At 38.6% G+C, this 22,284-nt stretch overlaps 1 protein-coding gene across 1 annotated transcript; it reads right to left on the reverse strand.

Annotated features, from left to right (window-relative positions):
• Window positions 1-238: 238 nt before the first annotated feature.
• LOC145075925 (uncharacterized) lies at window positions 239-1,250 on the reverse strand. The gene is made up of 3 exons (XM_079021990.1): window positions 1,106-1,250; window positions 807-1,016; window positions 239-717 (listed from the first exon to the last, which is right to left on the reverse strand). Exons 1-3 carry the CDS (start codon window positions 1,248-1,250, stop codon window positions 239-241), a joined length of 834 nt encoding a protein of 277 aa, XP_078878116.1.
• Between the last annotated feature and the right edge of the window lie 21,034 nt (window positions 1,251-22,284).

Genomic DNA, 22,284 nt, shown 5'->3' on the forward strand with positions numbered 1-22,284 from the left:
TATTCTTTATCGTGCGCTTGTTTAGCTCCCTATAATCAATACACATTCGCTGGGATCCATCTTTCTTCTTCACAAAGAGAATAGGAGCACCCCAAGGCGAGCAGCTTGGCCGTATAAACCCTTTATCACTTAGTTCTTGAAGTTGATCTTGGAGCTCTTTCATTTCAGGTGGTGCCAAGTGGTAAGGAGATTTCGCTACCGGAGTCGCACCTGGCACCAAATCAATGCGAAACTCCACTTACCGAACAGGTGGCAAGCCAGGGAGTTCCTCCGGAACGACATCGCTAAAGTCGGAAACGATAGGAACGTTGTCTAGTACTATAGCAGAAGAGCAAGAAGCCATAGCCAGGCGGGGAATGTCGCCCTGAATAATAAGTTCTCCACCTCTAGGGTTTCGAACACGCACTTGCTTCTTACGACAGTGGATTTCCGCATCAAACGCATCAAGCCAATCCATGCCTACGATAACGCAGAGCTCTCGCATCGCAATAGGGATAAGATCAATAGGGAATTCAACTCTAGAAAACTCGAGAGTGCAACCCCGATAAACATCGGTGACATAAATAGTGCGGTTGTCGGCAACTTCGACAACCATTGGGCGAGCCAATTTTCCGATACTACACCCCAAACGATTAATAAACGTGCGAGATACAAAAGAATGGGTAGCACCGCTATCAAACATAACAACAGCAGGCTCGGAATCTAGCAAATAAGTGCCTGATTTACCACATACAGTCATGTAAACATTTCTAACTACCATTTATTAAATAATGGCAGGAGAGAAAAGAAAAAAAAAAGAAATTTACCTGCCACTGTCGCGGTAATCACCTGCTCATCCGCAGTCATCTGGTGAGCACGACCTCGTGTCACCATAGTGGGTCCCTTAGAAGACGATGCAGTTGCAGGATTTGTACCCCCGCCTCCTTTACCAGCCTTCAACTTCAGGCATTCGGGCTTCTTGTGTCCCGTCTCGTTGCAGTGATAGCAGATGGGAGCAACAGAAGTAATATGAGGAACTGCACTTGCATTGGAGCCCTATAATTCTTCCAATGATGCCCTGGCTTTTTACAGTTGTAGCATATCAACGGATTTTTCTCCCCCTGACCTGAAGACGGCCTGTACTCATACCTTGACTTACCACCCTGCTTTTGCTTTTTCTGGGCATCTCCAGATGTCTTGGAGGAGGTGTCATTGGCCTTCCTCTTGGACTGGGTCTGCAACTCGATTTCCCTCCTCCTCGCTGCATCCATGATCGCGGATAAAGTCGGGGACTCCTGCATGCTAACGAATTCCTAAATCTCGGTACATAGAATGGTAGTGTATTGGCTGACCAACCAGGCCTCGTTCCCAGCAAACGAGGGACAAAAAGATAGCATCTCCAAGAACTTGGCGTTCAGGTCGCTAACAGACTCGGTACTTTGCTGTAAGGCCATGAACTCTTGTTGCATCCGCTGCTGCTCCACCTTGGGCACATATTGTGCCTCGAACCTCTCCATAAATTGGGCCCAAGACATGGTCCTCACTTCTTCTTCGTTTAATAGAGCGGTGATGGTGTTCCACCATGTCTTTCCCCTTTTTCGCAGCTAATTCATGGCGATCAAACTTTTTACTGGTCCGGAAACCCAACAGTCATGAAGGCGCCCTCAACATTTGACAGCCAGTGCTTAGCAGGAACTGGGTCAGATTCACCATTCCAAAGAGGAGGGCTACACTTGCTGAACTTCTCGAAGTAGTATGCCGAATCCCGAACGGGCGGAGCCGATAACGCTCCCCCGGGAATAGCTGCGAGGCGCTCATCCAGAAGAGCTTTGACCTGGTTGATTATGTCATTGGTCACGCCCGGTATTAGTTCGTTGAAAGCGTTATTGAATTCCTCAGCGACAATATTCCTAACTTGCTCCATTTGGAGCTGATTAAGGCGAGCAGGCGGAGCAATCTGTATCCGTAGAAGGAGGAAAATATTTAGAAATAATTCAGCCTAGATATTTCTAAGAAGACGAACCCTCAGCTTGCCAAAAATTTCTCAACCTTGCCTCGACCCGAAACCGGCACCGATGTTTCAAATAGTAGGGGCCCTTCTACTACCTTCCACACAAGTTCCAATTTCGCATTCGCGTCTAGTTTCAAAATTTCCAGCTCGCTCTAGCCGTTAGTTGTACAAATCTCTCACATGCTAACATTAAATAAGTGTGTAATCTAACATTTTAAGACTAGTAGAATCTAATTCATAGTCAACAATTTAACATAAACATTTAACATAAGAAATAAGGCTTACTTGGCTGGCCGACTGACACACCGCGACATCTTCCACTACTAGTCTTCAGAAAGTTTGAAAAATATTTTAAAAAGAAAATAAACTCTTATAGAGCCTCAAATTTGAGTCTACAACATCCACAATAATGCCTAGTTCCCTCAAATTGTGGCTCTGATACCAACTTGTGACACCCAAATTTTTTTGCAAAAATTTTCAACTTTAAAAACCCATCTTACATTAAATTAAAACAACTGAAATAGTCATAACATAATCCATCTACTTAACAATCTTATAAAATAAGTGCAGAATTAATAATAATAAGGTCCCAACAAAAATAACTAGTAGTGATGTCCCGGTGCTCCATGTCAAGCCCTAGCCTCTTTAATCTTAACACCTGAAAAGTTACAAGGGAAACCGTAAGCACAAAGCTTAGTGAATTCAAACACAGAAATTGTACTAACATTCATATTTACTAACCATAATCCATTTTCCAATTATAGTTTTATAATAAGGGAAAAGAACGAATCAACGCCAATAATACAAGAAGGACTTGTAGGTTTGAGCCGCACCGGGAAGATCCCGTATCACTTGGCCCTAATCACCGCACCTCATGATGAGTATTACGTTGGTGATCTTACCTACCCACCGCACCGGTAAATCCATATCCTTTGATGGTGTCCCCATATCCATGATTAGTTACATACAGTGCACATGTACAAATTAATACAATACTTATATAGCATGCTTTTATAATAAATTCAAATAATCACACACGAGCTAACTAGCAAACACAATCATCAATACAACGGTGTGAGAGAACTCACCTTGAGTGAGTAGTAAGGATATCTAAGAATCAAATAATGCTACCAAGCTTGAGCAAACTTCAAAACCTCACCTAAGAAGGACTAAAGGTTAGAAAGGAGAAGTAATGAAGCTATGAGTTGAGAAAAGAGTAATCACAGCAAGGTCTCTAAAACAGACCTGCTGTTTAAAATGGATTTACTCCAAAATCTAAAACAGAAACATAGATTTAAATAAATTTTATAGGAAACTATGATTTCTCAGGATTCCACAACTATAAAGAACTCATTCTAACTCCAAAATATGAATTAAATATGAATTTTACAAAATGGTGTATCACTTCTGTCTCCAACAATATAGTCAAGTGATGATGGCCAATTCTACCTAACTTGTAAGTAGAATTCGTCCAAACCAAAATTAATAGAAGTAAACGACATACAAGTGAAAGTCTCAGAGTTGGAATTGAATGAAAATCATCTCCCAAACTCCAGATATAAAATTCACATTGTGGACAATCACAACACTAGCAAAAGCTGGTGACTGCCCACTAATCTGGAGTGTGGATCCATTCTAACCAATTTATAATTGGAAATAACACCCCATCTTCTCCAGATCTTAAACTCGTAATACAAGGAACATATAGAAACTTGGAATCACTCTGGATCCTTTTCCAACCCTTAGAAATGATGAAAACAAAATGACATATCAGAACAGACCCGGATTAGACCTAACAGCAAAGATGCCATTCTTTCCGATAGATAAATTCCTTATCAGTGAGGTTAGCCTTCTTAAGAAAGTTAGCCAACTCAATTTGTGAACTTTTGGAACTGGTTTCGTGTCGGTTTTAGTTATAGATCTCAAGATATGAGTTTTACAAAATGACTATAGATCTGATGGAAAACAGAATCGTAGCCACCCGTGATTCCTTTTTGGCTTATCCATCCTTCTCCCTTTGAAACACATTTTAAGATGTGTTCATCATACCAATTTAGTCCCCATGATCATGTTGTTACTAAAAAGGGTTAGGTATCATTAGGATTTCATTTTGCCACAAGATTGTAATAACGTTCAACATGAAAATGAGCATAAAGCACATAAATTAAAATCACCATTCTCCCTTTTAGGGTTTCCATGATCTTTTGCCACATGTAATCCCCTAGATCCATCATCCACCATATATGGGGTGAAGATAGGACCTTGAGATGATGTATAACATACAATTACAAATCAAATAAGATGGAGAAGAAGTGAAGATGAAATCATAAAAACTAGAACAAGGTTATGAATCAAGTTGTAAGAAATGATAAGGAGGTTCATACCAATATGAATCAAGGCTGGAAATGAACAAGAATTAAGCTCCAAACAACATCCCCTTGGATGCTCTTGATCCCAAAGAGATAGAGGACGATTTTAGAGAGAGAGAGGGAGGGTTTAGAGTGTTTTTCTTGTGTGTGTTCCAAATGACTCAATTAACACATTAAGTACTATTTACTAGATGGACTTTGCAAATAGACCCATAGTCCATGGACTTCAATAAAAGGAGTTTACAAGATGATCAAAAGATTCCAATAACATAAGAAATCAGACATTGGTTAAATAAATTAACCCAAGGTTACAAGGATAATTAAATTAAAATAACCAAACGTACCGTGAAAAACCGGGGCGTTACATAGATTCACCTTATTCGGTGTATAGATCAAGATGGCAAGGACCCGTAGCAGAAACGTGAATGCAAATGGGAACTGAAACCAACCCCCAGTGATTGAGCAAATACTGGTTGTGGTAGTCGCTGCTGAGCCACTAATGCTGGCCGGAGTGCATGCGATGATCCAGGCGATGTTGGATCGTCAAATGGAGGAAACCAGACGTTTGCTCCAACAAAATCGAGAGGAAGTGACCATAAAGATCGAATAACCCGAGTTGAACGAAGGGCAGACTGAGGAGGGGAACTACAGTGGAACCGTTGGTCAAGTCAACCCACCAATAGTTCGAAAAAACAACCAAGATGACGAAAACGAGAGGAATGGATGCAAGTACAAGGATTTTCTGACTTGCAAGCCATCGTATTTAACTGGAAAAGAAGATCCGATCGGGGTCATGGATTGGATCTCGGAGATGGAGTTAGCTTTCATGACGTGTGGTTGTAAAGGCAAGCTACAAACCACGTTTGCGGTACGCCAGTTCAGAGGAGGCATGGTTCGTTGGTGGAACACTCTGGGGAAGACACTGAGCCCCAATGAGCCCCTGTAACTGACGTGGGCAGAGTTTTTGGTGCAGTTCAAACGTAGGTACTGCTCTGGCCAAAATCTGCTCGAGCTAGAAAACCAATTCCTTACCTTGAAGAAAGGAAGCATGCCTATTGATGAATACACCAACTATTGGATTTTGAGCATTCTAACACTCCTAAGTGTACATGCAACCCTAAATACCTTGGATTTATGTTTTCTCTATTATACATGCAAACTTCCAAGGTATTATCCTAATCTAGCATACAAAACAATGAATATAACAAGATAGAATACATACCTCTTTGATGTAGAAAGTCTTCATGAAGCTTGAGTGCCTAGTGCCCCAAGTGTGACACCTCAAATGGTTCACACAACACCAAATACACTTGGAATAACTTGAGAGAAACTTGAACACACCTTGAAATTGTCTAGCCCTCACACTCACACATAGTGCACGATTTCTTGAGCCATGGGATTCTTTTATATGGTGGCTATTAGGGTTACACCATGTAACTCATGACTTTACCCATTCCTTATGCTCCATGGATTTTAACCTCCATGGAGCATCCATGGGTCACCCCATGGACTTAGGCCAACATAAGGAATCTTGGATCACAAGCCCACATATATAAGAATGAATGATTTACACAATCAACCTATATATTTAATTAGTCTCCTTTTGATCACTTAATTAATTCCAAATTAATTCTTGATCAATACTAATTAAATAACCTTATTAATATATTAGAACTTATAATATATCAACAAACCTTAAGTGTTATTTCTCTCATTTTAGTCTATCCAAATGCATGATGTCATGCAACCCAAGTGGACCATGGCGGGTCGGTTCAAGTATTACCAATTATAGTTATGGACTTAGACATTAATCCAACAGTTTCCCACTTGGGTAAGTCTAAAACTATTATTGCGTATAACTTCAAGAACTGACTGGCAATCATAGCTCTCAAAAGCTTCTATCAAACTCTGACCTTGTAGATGAACTCCGACCTTTGTCAATGACTTGTCCATTAGATAAGGGATCATATATTCCTCCATTCTAGATATCATATGGACTGAGACATGGATTATAATCATTCTTTTATTTCCGATTTATGACGACTGACTAATTGAACAAATCAAATCAGTCCTGGCCCGGCCGAACACTTCCATTTGTCATCATCAAATCATCGAGGGGCCCACAGATATCGCTTTTATCCCGAAGGTAAAAGGAATGGATAAACTTCGACTCATATGGCTTGTTCTACTACTTGTTGAATCATACACAAAGGCACATTTTATAACAGCGAGTTACCGAATGCGTTTTCGTGCAATCAATGTACAACCAACTCATAGTAACAACTCATATCTCTAGGTTTGAAGAATATAAGATACTATCGTCTCATGATCACTCGTGATAAAATCCATGAAGTGATTCCAATGAGTGCGGGTTGAATCCAATACTCAGAACTTATGACCACTCATGAGTGTTGTAGCCCTTTGTCCAACATCTTAGACCTCTACAAGCCAACCCATGATAGTCTTGATTCATATCTACCTCCAACATATGACCGACTATGGATGGTTTGAATAACTTATTCATTCCGGAAGAATAACCTAGTTTATTCTGGAAGTCAAAACATGCAAAATGAAACACAAGAATAATTGAATCCAATATGGTATCAAAACCTATGAACATAAATAAAACACCTTTTATTTATCACCATATGATTACACATTATTCATTGTATACTGTTTCAGCTATCAACATTATTCATGAATTTAAAACAATAGTTGTCCCATGCTCTAAGCATGTATAATATATTTTCTAAACACTAGTCATGTCATACACCAATTATACATACTATGTTTGTCTGTGATCTTTACTTTGTGAAATAGATCAACTGAACATAACTACAATGATCCTCTTTTCACAGTCCCAAATCCTTACTGCAAATACAAAAATTCCAAATTAATGCGATTTACTAAAATCTGTTAGATTGTAAACTTATATGCATTGATCCTCTTGTAATGATTATGCACAAAGTCATAAGGACTTGAGAACAAACATTACAAAGTATTCCAAAGGAGATCAACTCCTTGGAAACATCCTTCTTGCATTAAGTTTCCTTAATCTTACATAGATTGAAAATTCTAACTTTGAAACATTTCCAGATTCATTTTGACTATCACTTCTGAACAAGAGTTGCCTCCTTACAGATTATGTCAATATGGTCCTTCACAATTGATTAATCCTTTTAGTCATATCGAATTCTAGACCTTTTCCCTTCTTAATGCCCCAGGCATTTGGAAAATTTTAGAAAGGATGAATATAGCACATGTAATCGATCCTATATCCGAAGCATATGGGACACGATTCATGATGTCTCACATAAAGACTAAACCAGTCTTTTGCTATAACATTTCCATTTTTATTTGCCAAGTTCTCATAATTCAGATTATGAAAAGGGATGTCGTAATCATAATTGAATTTTAGAACGCAAATAATGGACCCATATACAGAATTTTCTTATTTTGAGACATTCCAACATGAAATTCATATATATATATATATATATATATATATATATATATATATATATATATCCTTGACTTAATACGATTAAAACCTCAATCTAAGCTTTTAGATTTGAGATGAAGTATAATTTCCTCTCCCTTAATTATAGCAAAACAACTCTTTCCCAATTGAAACTTTTGTTTTCTATGATTAACATTGCTAACTTGCAATACTTATCATAATTATCATGCTCCCACTAACATGATGATTATTAGCGTGACACTTATGCTCCCACTAGCTTTGACATGTTCTCAGAAATCAGCTGACTTTCTTACCAAAGTTTATCAAAATCATACACTTTCCCTTAGATAGCTCAGAGGTGTGTCTAAACAATTATGAAGAGGGATGCCATAATCATAATGGTTAGACCTTTTTTCCACTTCTCACAAGTACAAGTTAGTGTGCCGGTTAACCATACACGCTCCACTAACGACTTTGAGAATGCAAATATCTCAATTGCTATCTAGCTAAAATCTACTTAGTGAAAGTGTTTCCTCACCATCATTTTCATGAATTGGAGAGAAACCTTATGACACTTAGATTTTTATGGTGTATGAGTTCCTACCCATATGAATTTGTCAAAACCATAATCACAAGACAAGGATAATGACAAATCCAAACTCATATTGATTGAACTCAATCTTAATTTCTTGCCACCTGGCAGCTCAAGGGCCTGCCATTGCTTCCAAGTTGTTGTGCAACCAATTAAGAACTCTAAAAACTCATATGCAAAGCCAACTTTAACTGGAATGGGCACAAAATATGTCAACATGATAGGTTATAAACCTCAAGTCGTTTGCTAGTGAAGACCTTCAGGTTTTATTCTTGATTAGTTCTTGAGACTTTCAAGACCTTTTTCTTTTATTTTAAAACTTTGCGGAAAACTTATCCTTACAATCCATATGAAAACCTTGTTGTTATCTATTCCTAAGCAATATAAATATCATAACTCTTAAGTAATAGCCCAAAATTTAGATCACCGAACCATGCGATTGAAATCCATCTTCACGATCAGAATCAGCATGCACTTAATAGAGTTAGACAATGGACTTTACCTAAAGTAGAGCCAAACTTATTGAATTTAACATCCTTAGGTAAATTTGGCAGCTTCGCAACCAATGCCCCTTCCTTTGGCAATAGTTACCTATGGACCCTTGATAATAGGACTATCTCAGACTTAGCCTCTCTATTTACCATTTGGTCAACCGAGTTGACTATGACTGATCCCTTTCCATTGGAAATAGAGAGCTTTTCTGGATATCCAATGTCATTATTGTCAACGTCCACAAGTTTTAGGAAGTTGATCTTAGCAAATAGATAAGATCATTAAGGGTCTTGTCATAGTTTGTTTCATAGGAGCCCAAAAGGAACTCACTATGTGACTTAGAAAGTAGTTGAGGCACCAACTTTCTCAACACTTTGACACCCAACTCTCCTGGCTTGTCAATATGTGACTACATCTCTAAGATGTGATCACACATAGACCTTTGCTTGCCAATAGGGCTTGAGTGACCTTAAATTTTCAAGAACTTGTGGGTTAGGGAGAATAATTGGAGTAGGTGAAAGAAGTATGATTTCCATAGGACATCATCTACATTTAGGAAAGCTTGTTTCAAGAGATTTAGGAAGATCATAAATGTCTAAACCAGACATCTTTTTGGGAGATATTCAAGATAGTTTATTTAAAGTCCTTAATATGACACCCAATATGAAATATTAAGGCCAGGACCCAACAAACTATTTTATAACTTAGAAGAGGGATGCCGTAATCCAAGCTATAAAATATTCGAAGGTAGGTGAATGACGATTCACCAATTTCCACCAAGATAAACGGAATGTATTATTAGGTTTTAATTGGTTTTTGAAACTCCTAGATCTTTAAGATTCATTGAACTTTTCAATGGTATGTTTCAATCTCGAGTGTGCCCTTCAGGTTTTGTGACTGGGATGTCGAGGATCACAAAACAAGGTGTGAAGTAACCATGCAAATTACTTGGTACCCTTAAGTGTTTACCCCTCAATCAATGTTGTCACACCCCGAAACCAAAGGCGAAAACATTCCGGGGTGGAGGACGTCATGAATATCGCAACCAATGTACATAGTAAGCATAGTAAACAAAAAACTTTACATTACATAGATTTATTTACATTGTCTAAAAACAAAGGATTACGTGCGTTATACACATACATAATATATGAACAAAAGTAAAGACGTGTCTTCTACATACTTCGCCTTCGCCAAAAGGATCGTTGGGTACCTGTCTAATATGGACCTGAGAATACAAGCAGTTTAAAAATCAGCATAAAGCTGGTGAATTATAAGCGGTTTTGTTTTCTGAAATTGTACAAGTTCCTTTCTGTTTTCTGAAAATGTTTCACACCAAGAAAATCCCATATTTTCTTAAAAGTAATGTATTTGAATCCAAAATATAATGTAAAAGATGTACTCTGAAAAACATGTTTACCCTCGTGAATTATAAAGTTTAGTTATCTGAGTTATTACACGGTTCTGATTATGTACAAATGTTATCCCAGGAGAATCCCATATTTTCCTAAATGTGTGTGAATTGTTACTGAATCTTAAAGTAATGTACAAGTATCTACCATACTTAAAGTGTGTGTGTGGAGTCTCTTGAAAGTTTGATTACCTTTAAATGTACATTAGTTTTAACACATATATTAAACTAATGAATACATGCAAAGTGTTCATAATCTTGATTGCGAGTCCTTAACCATACTTCAGACTAGATGTGACTCGAATCGAGGTCAGTATCTTTTTATGACTTTTGTCACCGTTGAACCTTGCGGTTTCGGCTGTAGCTAGCAGCCAGGTGCGGGATAGTCAGTCCCGTATAGATCTATACATTCAAGTCACGTTCTCCCTTCTGGAGATTCTGGTTACAGGGATAGTCCTCCACTCTCTCATGCCAAGGGAAGTGTTACAAAGGACTTGTCTCCAATCTTTAAGATTACTCTTTACTCTCGTATTTAGGGGATGTAGTATCTATGACTGACTAAGTTCTAATGATGCATGTCCTTTACACTCCAACCTCAGGTGTTTTATTAAGGACAATACAAATGTTCTATGATTTCTATCAGTAAAAGTGTGAACAATCAATTGTAAAGTATAAAGTATAACACTATATAATAAGAATTCAAATAGGTTTGAAGAACAATTCTATAAGTTAAACCGTTTGTTATTATGTTTTCAATTCTTAAAATTGTACGGATTATGAAACCATTTAAATGAAATAATGAATTGAAGTACAAGATATTCTTGTACTTTAGCTTGTATTCCCTCCCTGAAAACATTGAAAAACCATTGAAAAAGGGTAGGGGTATGAACTCACCAGACGAGAAAATGTGTTGGTTCGGATGCTAAGTGTCGGTTCGGGGCTTGATAACGTGCGAGGTTCCTATTTAATATGAAATGATATACAAATATATCTAATTAGATTTTAAATCACTAATTAGATATTATTAAATACTCCAAGACGCGAAAACACTTCAAAATAAGTGTTTGGAGTGACCCGGGTGACATTTAAGGACGTGAGGGACTAGAGAAATGAGTTTACTCTTCAAGAGTAAACTCCTTATGGAGTTTTCGGACCTAAACACTCTAACCTCATGAGTTCATGGCCGTGAACTCATGGTTGAGAGTTTTATGGTGCTAAATGGTCAATAACACTTGAGGGGTGATGGAGTAAATTTATCTAAGACATGGAAATGGATTAAATCACCAAGAACAACATTTAAAGGGAGCTTACGGCCCTAAACAAGGAGTTTACGGCCGTAAGCTCCTATACTCCCCTTAAGTTGATGATTTAGTGGCCTTAGATTAATCGCATGTGATTCAAACAATTTTTACAAGCCTTAGGATGAATTTTTGGCACCATTTGGCTTATCTTAATGAGTTTACGGCCCTGGAACCTATCATTGGGGGGTTATGGCCGTAAACTCTCAAATGAAGAGTTTTTATTATGTTTAAGGTCCCCAAATTGATTTTGGTTGGTTCTAGGATTTATTCCAAGGCTAATGGTGTGTTTAAATGGCTTTTAAACACTTCATTTTGAGTTTACTCTCCATGGATGATGATTTTACGGCCCAAGCATGTTCTTGGGCAGTAAACTCATGTTTAGTCCTCAAAAATGATGAATAGAGTGTTCTAAGTCCGAATTGGGAAGCCATAAAGTCATATCTAAGTCCCAAATTTGGTTTGGAGGGTTTTTAAGGCTCAAAAACCCTCTTAATATGTGTTTACGGCCCAAGCATGCTCCAGGGCCGTAAACTCATGAATATGGTCCATTTTCATTGATTAAACTCGGATTTGAAGGCTAATGAGGTTGAACAACAAGTTAGGGAAGTTACATTGAAGATTTGAGGCCTTAAATAGAAGTTTTGGACCTAGTTCTTTGGTTTGAGGAGAGAGGTTAGAGAGAGAGTAGTGAGAGAGGGAAAAAGATTCAAGTGGAAGCTTAAACATCTTTAAATAGTGTCTAAGATTTGGACACGGTGTAATTCTACCCGATACCGACGATATACGAGGCTTTTGGTCGCCCCCGATCAAGTTGTCGTAACCCGATATGGTTGATTCTAAAAATTTTCCGATTATTAATATGGGGTGCTAAAATGAGTTCTAAATGTGTTCGGACACTCATTAAGTCATAATAATAATTTCAAATTAATGACTTAATTTAATTACGAAATTGTAAACGAATTGCTAAAAACGGGTCTTACGGACGAATTGGGTTTCGGCGATGGATAACTTCGGGTTGTCACATTATCCCCCCGTTAGAGGAAATTTCGTCCTAAAATTCAAAGATTTAGGTACAGATCATGAAGTGAAAAGAAAGATGAGAATGAATCTACTGCTTCGGGTCCTCACGGTCCTAAGTGGAATCGGGTCTCCGCTTGACATTCCAGCGAACCCTCACTACCGGAATGTGAATTTGTTTCATATGATCAATCTCTCAATCCATGATCTCAATTGATCCTTCCATGGAGGTTTGGGTTTCCGTTGATTTCGATCTCATCAAAGGGATTACTAGGGTTTTGTCGAGTCGACACTCCTTATGAACAAAGATATGGAATACCAGATGGTTGCTGCTGAGTTCTAAAGATAGTTCGGAGAGGGCTACAGAATCGATTCCTAACGAGGATCTCGAAGGGTCTAATGTACCACGAGTTAAGTTTTTCCGCACTTCTCAAGGCGTACTATGTCTCTTTAGAGTAAGACTTTCAACAAGAGGGTACATCTTCATATGTTAGAGTAGCTAAAGGTTTGATGATTCTAAAGGAAATTTCTAGGTGGGTCTGCGATATTAGCCGGCGGGACCTAAGAATTGATGGGTTTTCTATGGGTATCTCCGGTGCCGACTAAATCTCTATCGCCATAGTTTTTGGAAAGGTCTACGGGTATGACTGCTTTGCTTATCTACATGACTAAGGAAAATGATTTGACCGAAGGGCACCACTTCTAACTCGTAGTGATCATATCAAGTCATGGTTGCTGTCTTGGACACATCATTCTCACTAAGGTTTTTGGCTACGAGGTAATTCCAGGGATTAGGTCGATGCGAGACTTGACTACACGTTCGGGAAGAATTCTCAGGAATTCTTCGGAAAAGGCATCGGGGAAAGAGTTGCAGACTTCTCGTTTCTAGATGATCACACGGACGAGGAATACATGGGAAAACATTTTTAGCTTTGATGCACGAAGATCATGAGAGTCGTGTCGGGGGAAAGTTAAGACGGATGGATTTCTCGAAACCAAGAATAACAGCATCAATGAGGCTCGGTCATTACATGCCAATGATGGCATCAAAGCATTTCATGAAAAGTTTGCCATTAGATCGAATGGAAAAGAATAATTGTCCGGATTGAGGATACAATCTATGGATATGACGTTAGCGTTCTCCTTCTCATTTGTTAACCATCTCGACGGTACACGCTTTCGATTACTAACGAAGGCCAGAGTTTAGAAAGATGTTTGAATGAATGGTTAGCAAATTTCTTTCAGCATTAGAATCGAAAAGAATCACAGGCATAAGATTCATCGAGGGGAATTATACCTGTGGCAACGGTGGGATCGGTGGCTGTCTCCTCTCGTCCTATCGCTAGGACTCTTCCTGTGTTGCTAGATGTTACTGCCTTAGGGCAGTTTCGCTTGTAGTGTCCGACTTCTCCGCAACCATAGCAGGCCTGACCAATGCCTGCTCCGGAAGCTTGACTGGTTGATTGAGTTGGTGTCTTACAGTTTTTCTCCATGTGACCCTTTATGCCACAACTGTTGCAAAATACCTCTATACATGGGCTGGAAGTGAGGTGATGATAGTTGCACTTGTCACAACTAGGGAGGTTCCCGCATACCTACTGGTAGGTTTTCGAGCTGAGGATCCAACAACAGAAATAGTTGCAGGGGTAGTATCAACGTGAACTGCCACAAGTTGCTGCCTCTTCGAAGACTCCTGCGATGTCTGACTTTCCTTCTTCTTCCTAATTTTCCTTTTCCCGTCACTCCTCTCTGTCGGTTCAGGAGTGATATTTGTTTCCTCAAGGTCATCACTATGGTCGATTAAGATTCGTGCTAAGCATTTGGCGCTGTCGTATGTATCCGGTCTCGCAGCTAAGACGTTTCCTTTTGTTGGCTGGGTCAACCCCCAAATGAATCTCTCTATCTTCTTACTCTCCAGGGTAACCATTCCCGGGCAGAGTAGTGCCAAGTCATCGAACCTAGAAGTGTAAGTGGCGATATCGGAACCCTTCATCTTCAGGTTCCAGAGTTCGTGCTGTAATTTCTACATTTCACCCCGTGGGCAGTACTTAGCCAGCAGAAGTTCCTTCATAGCTTCCCAATCCATGGTGTTGGCTACAGGTAAGGTTAAGGATTTGACTCGACCATTCCACCAAGTCAGGGCTTTATCGATGAAGGTGCAGGCGACAAACTTTACTTTGTCAGATTCTGAGCAGGCGCAAATTTCAAAGATGGATTCGATCTTCTTGAACCATCGGGTGAGGGAAATGACACCTCCAGTGCCATCAAAGGACATGGGTTTTGCGTTCATGAAATCTTTATAGGAACCCTTCTTTCGGTGTCCCTGGTTATCTTCTGGGTTTTGGGGATGGGGACCACCTCCTGAACTACCGGGGTTTCTTTGTGACATGGCGGCTGCCACTGCAGCAGTAACAGCTGCCTGAAGCGTTACAAGATCAATTTGAGGAGGAGGTGGTGGTGGAGGGTTGTTGTTCTTTGAGCTGGGTCTCTTTCTTGGAGGCATCTTGATCTAATAAGATATGAAAGATAGGATCATAAGTCCTCTAAATTGAATCAAAAGATATGGGACAGGAGATATCTCATTAAGACAGATATATGGTATTCTATTAAGCGATAAGCAGGAAAGAGTTAACAAAGAAGATTAGTTATCGCTAAGGGAATGATCGAGGAACGACGCTGAAATGAGAATTTCTATAACGGGTTTGGCTTGAGAAATACTCCCATAGTACTTCATGATTCGCTGCAGCAATGGCTCGTAGTTTTGGTATTGGGTAAGTTTTAGGCATGCTGCATACCACCGTCACTCCCAAGCACATGTTGACTGTGTCTCGAATGAATATAGTTGGCCAGGCTATATTGATCCTAGACACGACTACATAACTGCCCAGGTTTAACCGCAGTGTACAACACCCATTTACTTATGTTTTGTTCTACTTGTAGTTATGGATCTTGACGGTTAGGTATACTTATATACTTTTTGAAAATACTTATATTTTAAAGTATACTTTTAGTTCAGAGCACTTAGGACCCTTAGTGTTTACAGTCTTATACCATGTAAGGTTTGGTATACTAGTTCAATATAAACAAGGGCTCTGATACCAATCTGTCACACCCCGAAACCAAAGGTGAAAACGTTCCGGGGTGGAGGACGTCATGAATATCGCAACCAATGTACATAGTAAGCATAGTAAACACAAAAGTTTACATTACATAGATTTATTTACATTGTTTGAAAACAAAGGATTACATGCGTTATACATATACATAATATATGAACAAAAGTAAAGACGTGTCTTCTACATACTTCGCCTTCACCAAAAGGATCAGTGGGTACTCGTCTAATATGGACCTGAGAATACAAGCAGTTTAAAAATCAGCACAAAGCTGGTGAGTTCATAAGCGGTTTTGTTGTCTGAAATTGTATAAGTTCCTTTTTGTTTTCTGAAAAAGTTTCACACCAAGAAAATCCCATATTTTCTTAAAAGTAATGTATTCGAATCCAAAATATAATGTAAAAGATGTACTCTGAAAAACATTTTTACCCTCGTGAATTATAAAGTTTAGTTATCTGAGTTATTACACGGTTTTGATTATGTACAAATGTTATCCCAGGAAAATCCCATATTTTCCTAAATGTGTCTGAATTGTTACCGAATCTTAAAGTAATGTACAAGTATCGACCATACTTAAAGTGTGTGTGTGGAGTCTCTTGAACGTTTGATTACCTTTAAATGTACATTAGTTTTAACACATATATTAAACTAATAAATACGTGCAAAGTGTTCATAATCTTGATTGCGAGTCCTTAACCATACTTCAGACTAGAAATGACTCGAACCGAGGTCAGTATCTTTTTATGACTTTTGTCACCCTTGAACCTTGCGGTTCGGCTGTAGCTAGCAGCCAGGTGCGGGATAGTCAGTCCCGTATAGATCTATACACTCAAGTCACATTCTCCCTTCTGGAGATTCTGGTTACAGGGATAGTCCTCCACTCTCTCGTGCCAAGGGAAGTGTTACAAAGCACTTGTCTCCAATCTTTAAGATTACTCTTTACTCTCGTATTTAGGGGATGTAGTATCTATGACTGACTAAGTTCTAATGATGCCTATCCTTTACACTCGAACCTAAGGTGTTTTATTAAGGACAATACAAATGTTCTATGATTTCTATCAGTAAAAGTGTGAACAATCAATTGTAAAGTATAAAGTATAACACTATATAATAAGAATTCAAATAGGTTTGAAGAACAATTCTATAAGTTAAACCGTTTGTTATTATGTTTTCAATTCTTAAAATTGTACGGATTATGAAACCATTTAAATGAAATAATGAATTGAAGTACAAGATATTCTTGTACTTTAGCTTGTATTCCCTCCCTGAAAACATTGAAAAACCATTGAAAAAGGGTAGGGGTATGAACTCACCAGACGAGAAAATGTGTTGGTTCGGATGCTAAGTGTCGGTTCGGGGCTTGATAACGTGTGAGGTTCCTATTTAATATGAAATGATATACAAATATATCTAATTAGATTTTAAATCACTAATTAGATATTATTAAATACTCCAAGACGCGAAAACACTTCAAAATAAGTGTTTGGAGTGACCCAGGTGACATTTAAGGACGTGAGGGACTAGGGAAATGAGTTTACTCTTCAAGAGTAAACTCCTTATGGAGTTTTCGGCCCTGAACACTGTAACCACATGAGTTCACGGCCGTGAATTCATGGTTGTGAGTTTTATGGTGCTAAATGGTCAATAACACTTGAGGGATGATGGGGTAAATTTATCTAAGACATGGAAATGGATTAAATCAACAAGAACAACATTTAAAGGGAGATTACGGCCCTAAACAAGGAGTTTAAGGCCGTAAGCTCCTATACTCCCCTTAAGTTGATGATTTAGTGGCCTTAGATTAATCACATGTGATGCAAACAATTTTTATAAGCCTTAGGATGAATTTTGGGCACCATTTGGCTTATCTTAATGAGTTTACGGCCCTGGAACCTATCCGTGGGGGGTTATGTTCGTAAAATCTCAAATGAATAGTTTTTATTATGTTTAAGGTCCCCAAATTGATTTTGGTTGGTTCTAGGATTTATTCCAAGGCTAATGGTTTGTTTAAATGGCTTTTAAACACTTGATTTTGAGTTTACTCTCCATGGATGATGATTTTACAGCCCAAGCATGTTCTTGGGCAGTAAACTCATGTTTACTCCTCAAAAATGATGATTAGGGTGTTCTAAGTCCGAATTGGTAAGCCATAAAGTCATATCTAAGTCCCAAATTTGGTTTGGAGGGGTTTTAAGGCTCAAAAACCCTCTTAATATGATTAACCACACACGCTCCACTAACCGACTTAAACAAAGTGCAAAGTGTAATTTCATGGATTAGCACCTTATTCACATTTTCCTAAGTAACTAAGATTGGGTATTTATAATAGTTTAGGTACTTAGTGTTTATCATTAATACTTTTAATGAAGGGAGAATTCTAGTCCTTGTCCTACCCGTTCGGCTAACGACCCTCCACCGGTCAAGGAAGCGGTGGCTGAGAGTGGACACCCATTAAACTGCCATTTTATAGGCAGTAACCTTATACCCCCCTTATAGACCGGCTTCGTGAATGAGGCCTACTAACGGTAAGACTGACTTCACTCTAGTCCATTTTTGTATCTCCAGTATGGGCCTGTCCATCCGTGAGTTTAGTAGGGTTGAATATAAATATAGGTGCTTGCATGCATCTTAGGTTAACGATAGAATAGAACGATCAGAGCATTATTCAGAAGTTTATTATTATCGTTCTTGTAACCCAAAATCCTCTATAGCGGAAGTTCTTAGTCGAGCTCTACTGAGGATTGTTTGATCTAATCATTCGACATATTTTGATCCACTCTTGTCTTATTTATTATTTTGTGTTCATCGCAATACCTATTACAAAGATCTAATCGATCTTCACGTTTGTTATTATAACTTAACAATTGGTATCAGAGCAGGAGGCTGTGTAATTCATACACATCTTTTCTGTGAAAAAGGATGCGATTAGGGTTATTCCGCATTAACTAATATTTATTGAGCCGTCATCCCATAATTGACATAACTCAGCATTTATTCGTTTTGCCCTAATTTAATATATTACAAGTCTGATCTTTTAAACAAGTTATTCGATCTAGCATGGACGAGTCACAATCAAATCCCATTAACATCTCAAACAGCATTGGATCAACGACGAAGATTCCCCTCCTTTATACCCAGAATTATGAAGTCTGGGCACATCACTTTGAAGATTATGTTATTGGATCTGAAGACAATGGATACCTCATCTGGGAAGCAATTATATCTGGACCATTCGTTCATTCAGCGACGTCAAGAATTATTAAAACTGAGAAAGAGTACAATGATCTGTTGAAAGACGTAAAAGATATTGCTCAAGACGAAAAGGATAAGTTTCAGTGCAACATTAAAGCATTGAGACTAATCAGATTCGCTCTTCAATCGGATACTTTCAGGTTAGTGAGTTCATGCAGCACTGCTAAAGAAATATGGGATAGGCTGCGAGAGTTATATTCCACAGACGAAGATCTCGAGCATTCCATTCAAACCTTACTTTTGTCCGAGTTTGGTGAATTCAAGAAGAGTCCTGAAGAAACTGTAACTCAGACGTTCGATCGCTTCAATCATCTTCTTAGTAAGATGATTAAACATAAGAACCGAAATAAGAACCGAAATTGACAGGGAAGTTATAGTTCTGAAAAGGTTAGGGAAGAACCGAAGGCAGAAGAACCAAAGAAGGAACCAAAAGCTGAAGGAGATTCGGGTGTGAACTGCTACTATTGTGGAGGAAAGAATCACTATGCCAAAGATTGTGTCCTCAAGAAAATGGCAGAAAAGGATGAGGAGAAAGATGAAGAAGTTGTGTTAATGAAAAAGCTAGAAGAGATCAAGAAAAAGAGAGCTGTCACTAACTCTTCAATGAATGCTTTAATTGTGCAGGGTTCGGTAGCAGATGATGAGTTCGGTGGCGTGGAAGTCTGGTCAACCGACTCTGAGGATAATGAAGTAAAGAAGCCATCTCATGGAAAAGCTTATGTTGCGAAAGATGAAGGAAGTGATGGAAAGTGCTTGATGGTGTCAGATGTATCTCAAATGAGGGGATATAACAAAGACGGTGGGAATGAAGACACAAAGGAGCGAGAGGACTTGTACTTCACAGCAAAACCTCTCAGCGTGCAGTTTAACGAGCTTGATGAATTAATCAAGAAGGTACAATCCATTTTTGTTTCATTCAAAGTCCCACAAAGTTCATATGAAAAAGAATTAAAAAATGTAAATTCAAGAATCTCGCATCTAGACAGCAGTTTAACTCAAACACGGGTCACCAATTCTAACCTAACTGACCAAATTAGCAGGGTGTCTTCAAAGAGTGAGGAACGGAGGATGTGGATCGAGCTGAAGGAGTCAGAGTTAATCAAATCCAAGGACGAAAACATTTATTTACAAAGAGACAATTTGAAACTTTTAAAATAGAGAAATGTCTTTTGTTTAATTGCTAAGCGTCTTTACACTAATATCACTCAACTTCATTTGAACTGTGGAATAGGGCAGAAAATTCATCGCATGATTTTGCCCTTCCTTGAGTTTAAGGAAGATGAAATTGACGCAGAAGCATATAATTGCGAAAGTGTAGTTTCGTCTGAGGATGTAAATCCGACGTATATGTATGGTCTGGACAAAATCGAATCTTTCATAAAGTCCAAGGACCATAAGGACATGTTGAAAAATCTTTTGGATGAAAATGACAAACTAAAACTAAGGACCGAAACCATACAAAAGTTTGACTCATTGAATGCCAACTTGAGCTCAGAAAATAAAATTGATGTTGAAAATGCATCTGAGCTTAATGAGGATGATGATATGAGTGAAATTTCTGTAGAGGATGTAATTGACTGTTCTGAGTTTGTCAAAAGCGAACCCGAAAACCACAAAAATCTTATTTCAGAAAATTCTGTGGAGTTTGCTCGTTTATCCCACCAAAAGTCCCCGATCCTTGAAGAAAAAGTTGTTGTATACCAAAAGGTAAGGACAACTCCAAATCAGGTATATAAGGTAACAGGAGAAACCGAACATCAGGCAGCCGAACTCACAGCCATTGTAATTGAAGATAATGCTGATGGCTGTGATGAGTTCTTCTGGTCTGCCCCTATCGACAATGTTGATGAAACCATTGGTTTGTCGGAACAGACATCCTGGAAAACCAAAGGCATATATGTACCAGAGCCTTTGAATAAGCCTGATAACGTTGACATGCCAAGTACTAGTAGTACAAAAGATGTTCCTGAAGAAAAAGGAGATCCTGCAAAAGAAGTCACTCCTTCAAGCAAAACTTCATCAGTTTAGAGTGAACCGGCTGACAAAAAGCAAAAGCAAAAAGCAAATATCCATCGACAGCCGAAGCAAGTGAAAAATTAGAAGCAACAAAGGAATATGAGATACAAGAAGAATCTCTCTAAACGAAAACAGTTTTGGCAATCTCAAAACACCCACTTCTCTTATCATGACATAAATTAAAAGTCAGAGAAAAGTACTGTTAGATCGCAAGAAAATAATAACAACCGAAGGGAGAGGTTCGGTTCTGAGGGTAATAACAACCGAAAGGATACGTTTGGTTCTGAAAATTATGATAACAGAAGGCAAAGGTTCGGTTCAGAAAACACAAGCTACCGAAAGCATAAGTTCGGTTCTGAGAGCAAAAGCAACCAAAGTTCTAGGTTCGGTACCCCTAATGATCAAAAACAAAAGGGTCACTTAGAACTTCATGTCAAGAAAACATCTCAGTCTAAATTCTCTCGTTATACTTCTTCTCATTCTTCTAATTCCTCTCAACCTCATTCTAAATCCAATTCTGTCAATTCTCAAAATCCAAAATCTTCAACAGATTTGAAAGTAAAATCGAAGGTTTCCTCAGTCAAAACCGATCAAAAGCATTCCAATGTCCCAGTGCCTAAACCTGAATCCAAACTGACTGTAACAAATCCCAATAAGATTAAGGTTTTCACCATTAAAAAGAAAGATGAAACAACTTTAATAAAAAGAACATATTTTGTTGACATCTCTCTTACTATTCCTGTTCCAGTGAAAGGCTCACGTGGACCCAAGAAACTTTGGGTTCCTAAATCTGCTTAATTTTTGCAGGTTATCAGTGACGAGCAGTTTGACGAAGAATGGTATATTAACAGTGGCTGCTCGCGTCACATGACAAGAAGGAAGGAAGAGCTGAGGGAATTTCGGTCTCTTTCAAACGGTGGAAATGTCAAGTTCGGGAACAACTCATTCGGCACAATAAAAGGGTATGGAATGATAACAAATGGAGACTTCACAATCAGAAAGGTTGCATACATTGAAGGCCTACAGCACAACCTCATCAGTGTATCTCAGCTTGTTGGAGGTACCGGTCTCAAGGTCTCATTCGATGATGAGGGTTTGGAAATAATTGAAAAGAAAACGAAAAGAGTAATTCTCAAATCGGAGCGCAAAGGCTAAATGTTTCTCCTGAACCTCAAACCAATTAAAGGTAATCCAGCTGTCTGCCTGTTATCCAAAGCACAATCTGACGAAAGTTGGCTGTGGCACCGAAGGCTCTCTCATCTCAACTTCAA

Source organism: Lactuca serriola, chromosome 9 (assembly GCF_051521515.1).
Source record: "Lactuca serriola cultivar US96UC23 chromosome 9, Lser_US96UC23_V15, whole genome shotgun sequence".
Lineage (NCBI taxonomy): Eukaryota > Viridiplantae > Streptophyta > Magnoliopsida > Asterales > Asteraceae > Lactuca > Lactuca serriola.

Coding starts and splice junctions, on each gene's coding strand:
- LOC145075925 (XM_079021990.1), bottom strand. CDS start 1,250: ATGGATGCAGCGAGGAGGAGGGAAATCGAGTTGCAGACCCAGTCCAAG. Junction 1,017..1,105: donor TGAGTACAGGCCGTCTTCAG/GTCAGGGGGAGA, acceptor ATGCAAGTGCAG/TTCCTCATATTACTTCTGTT. Junction 718..806: donor GATTACCGCGACAGTGGCAG/GTAAATTTCTTT, acceptor GTGGTAAATCAG/GCACTTATTTGCTAGATTCC.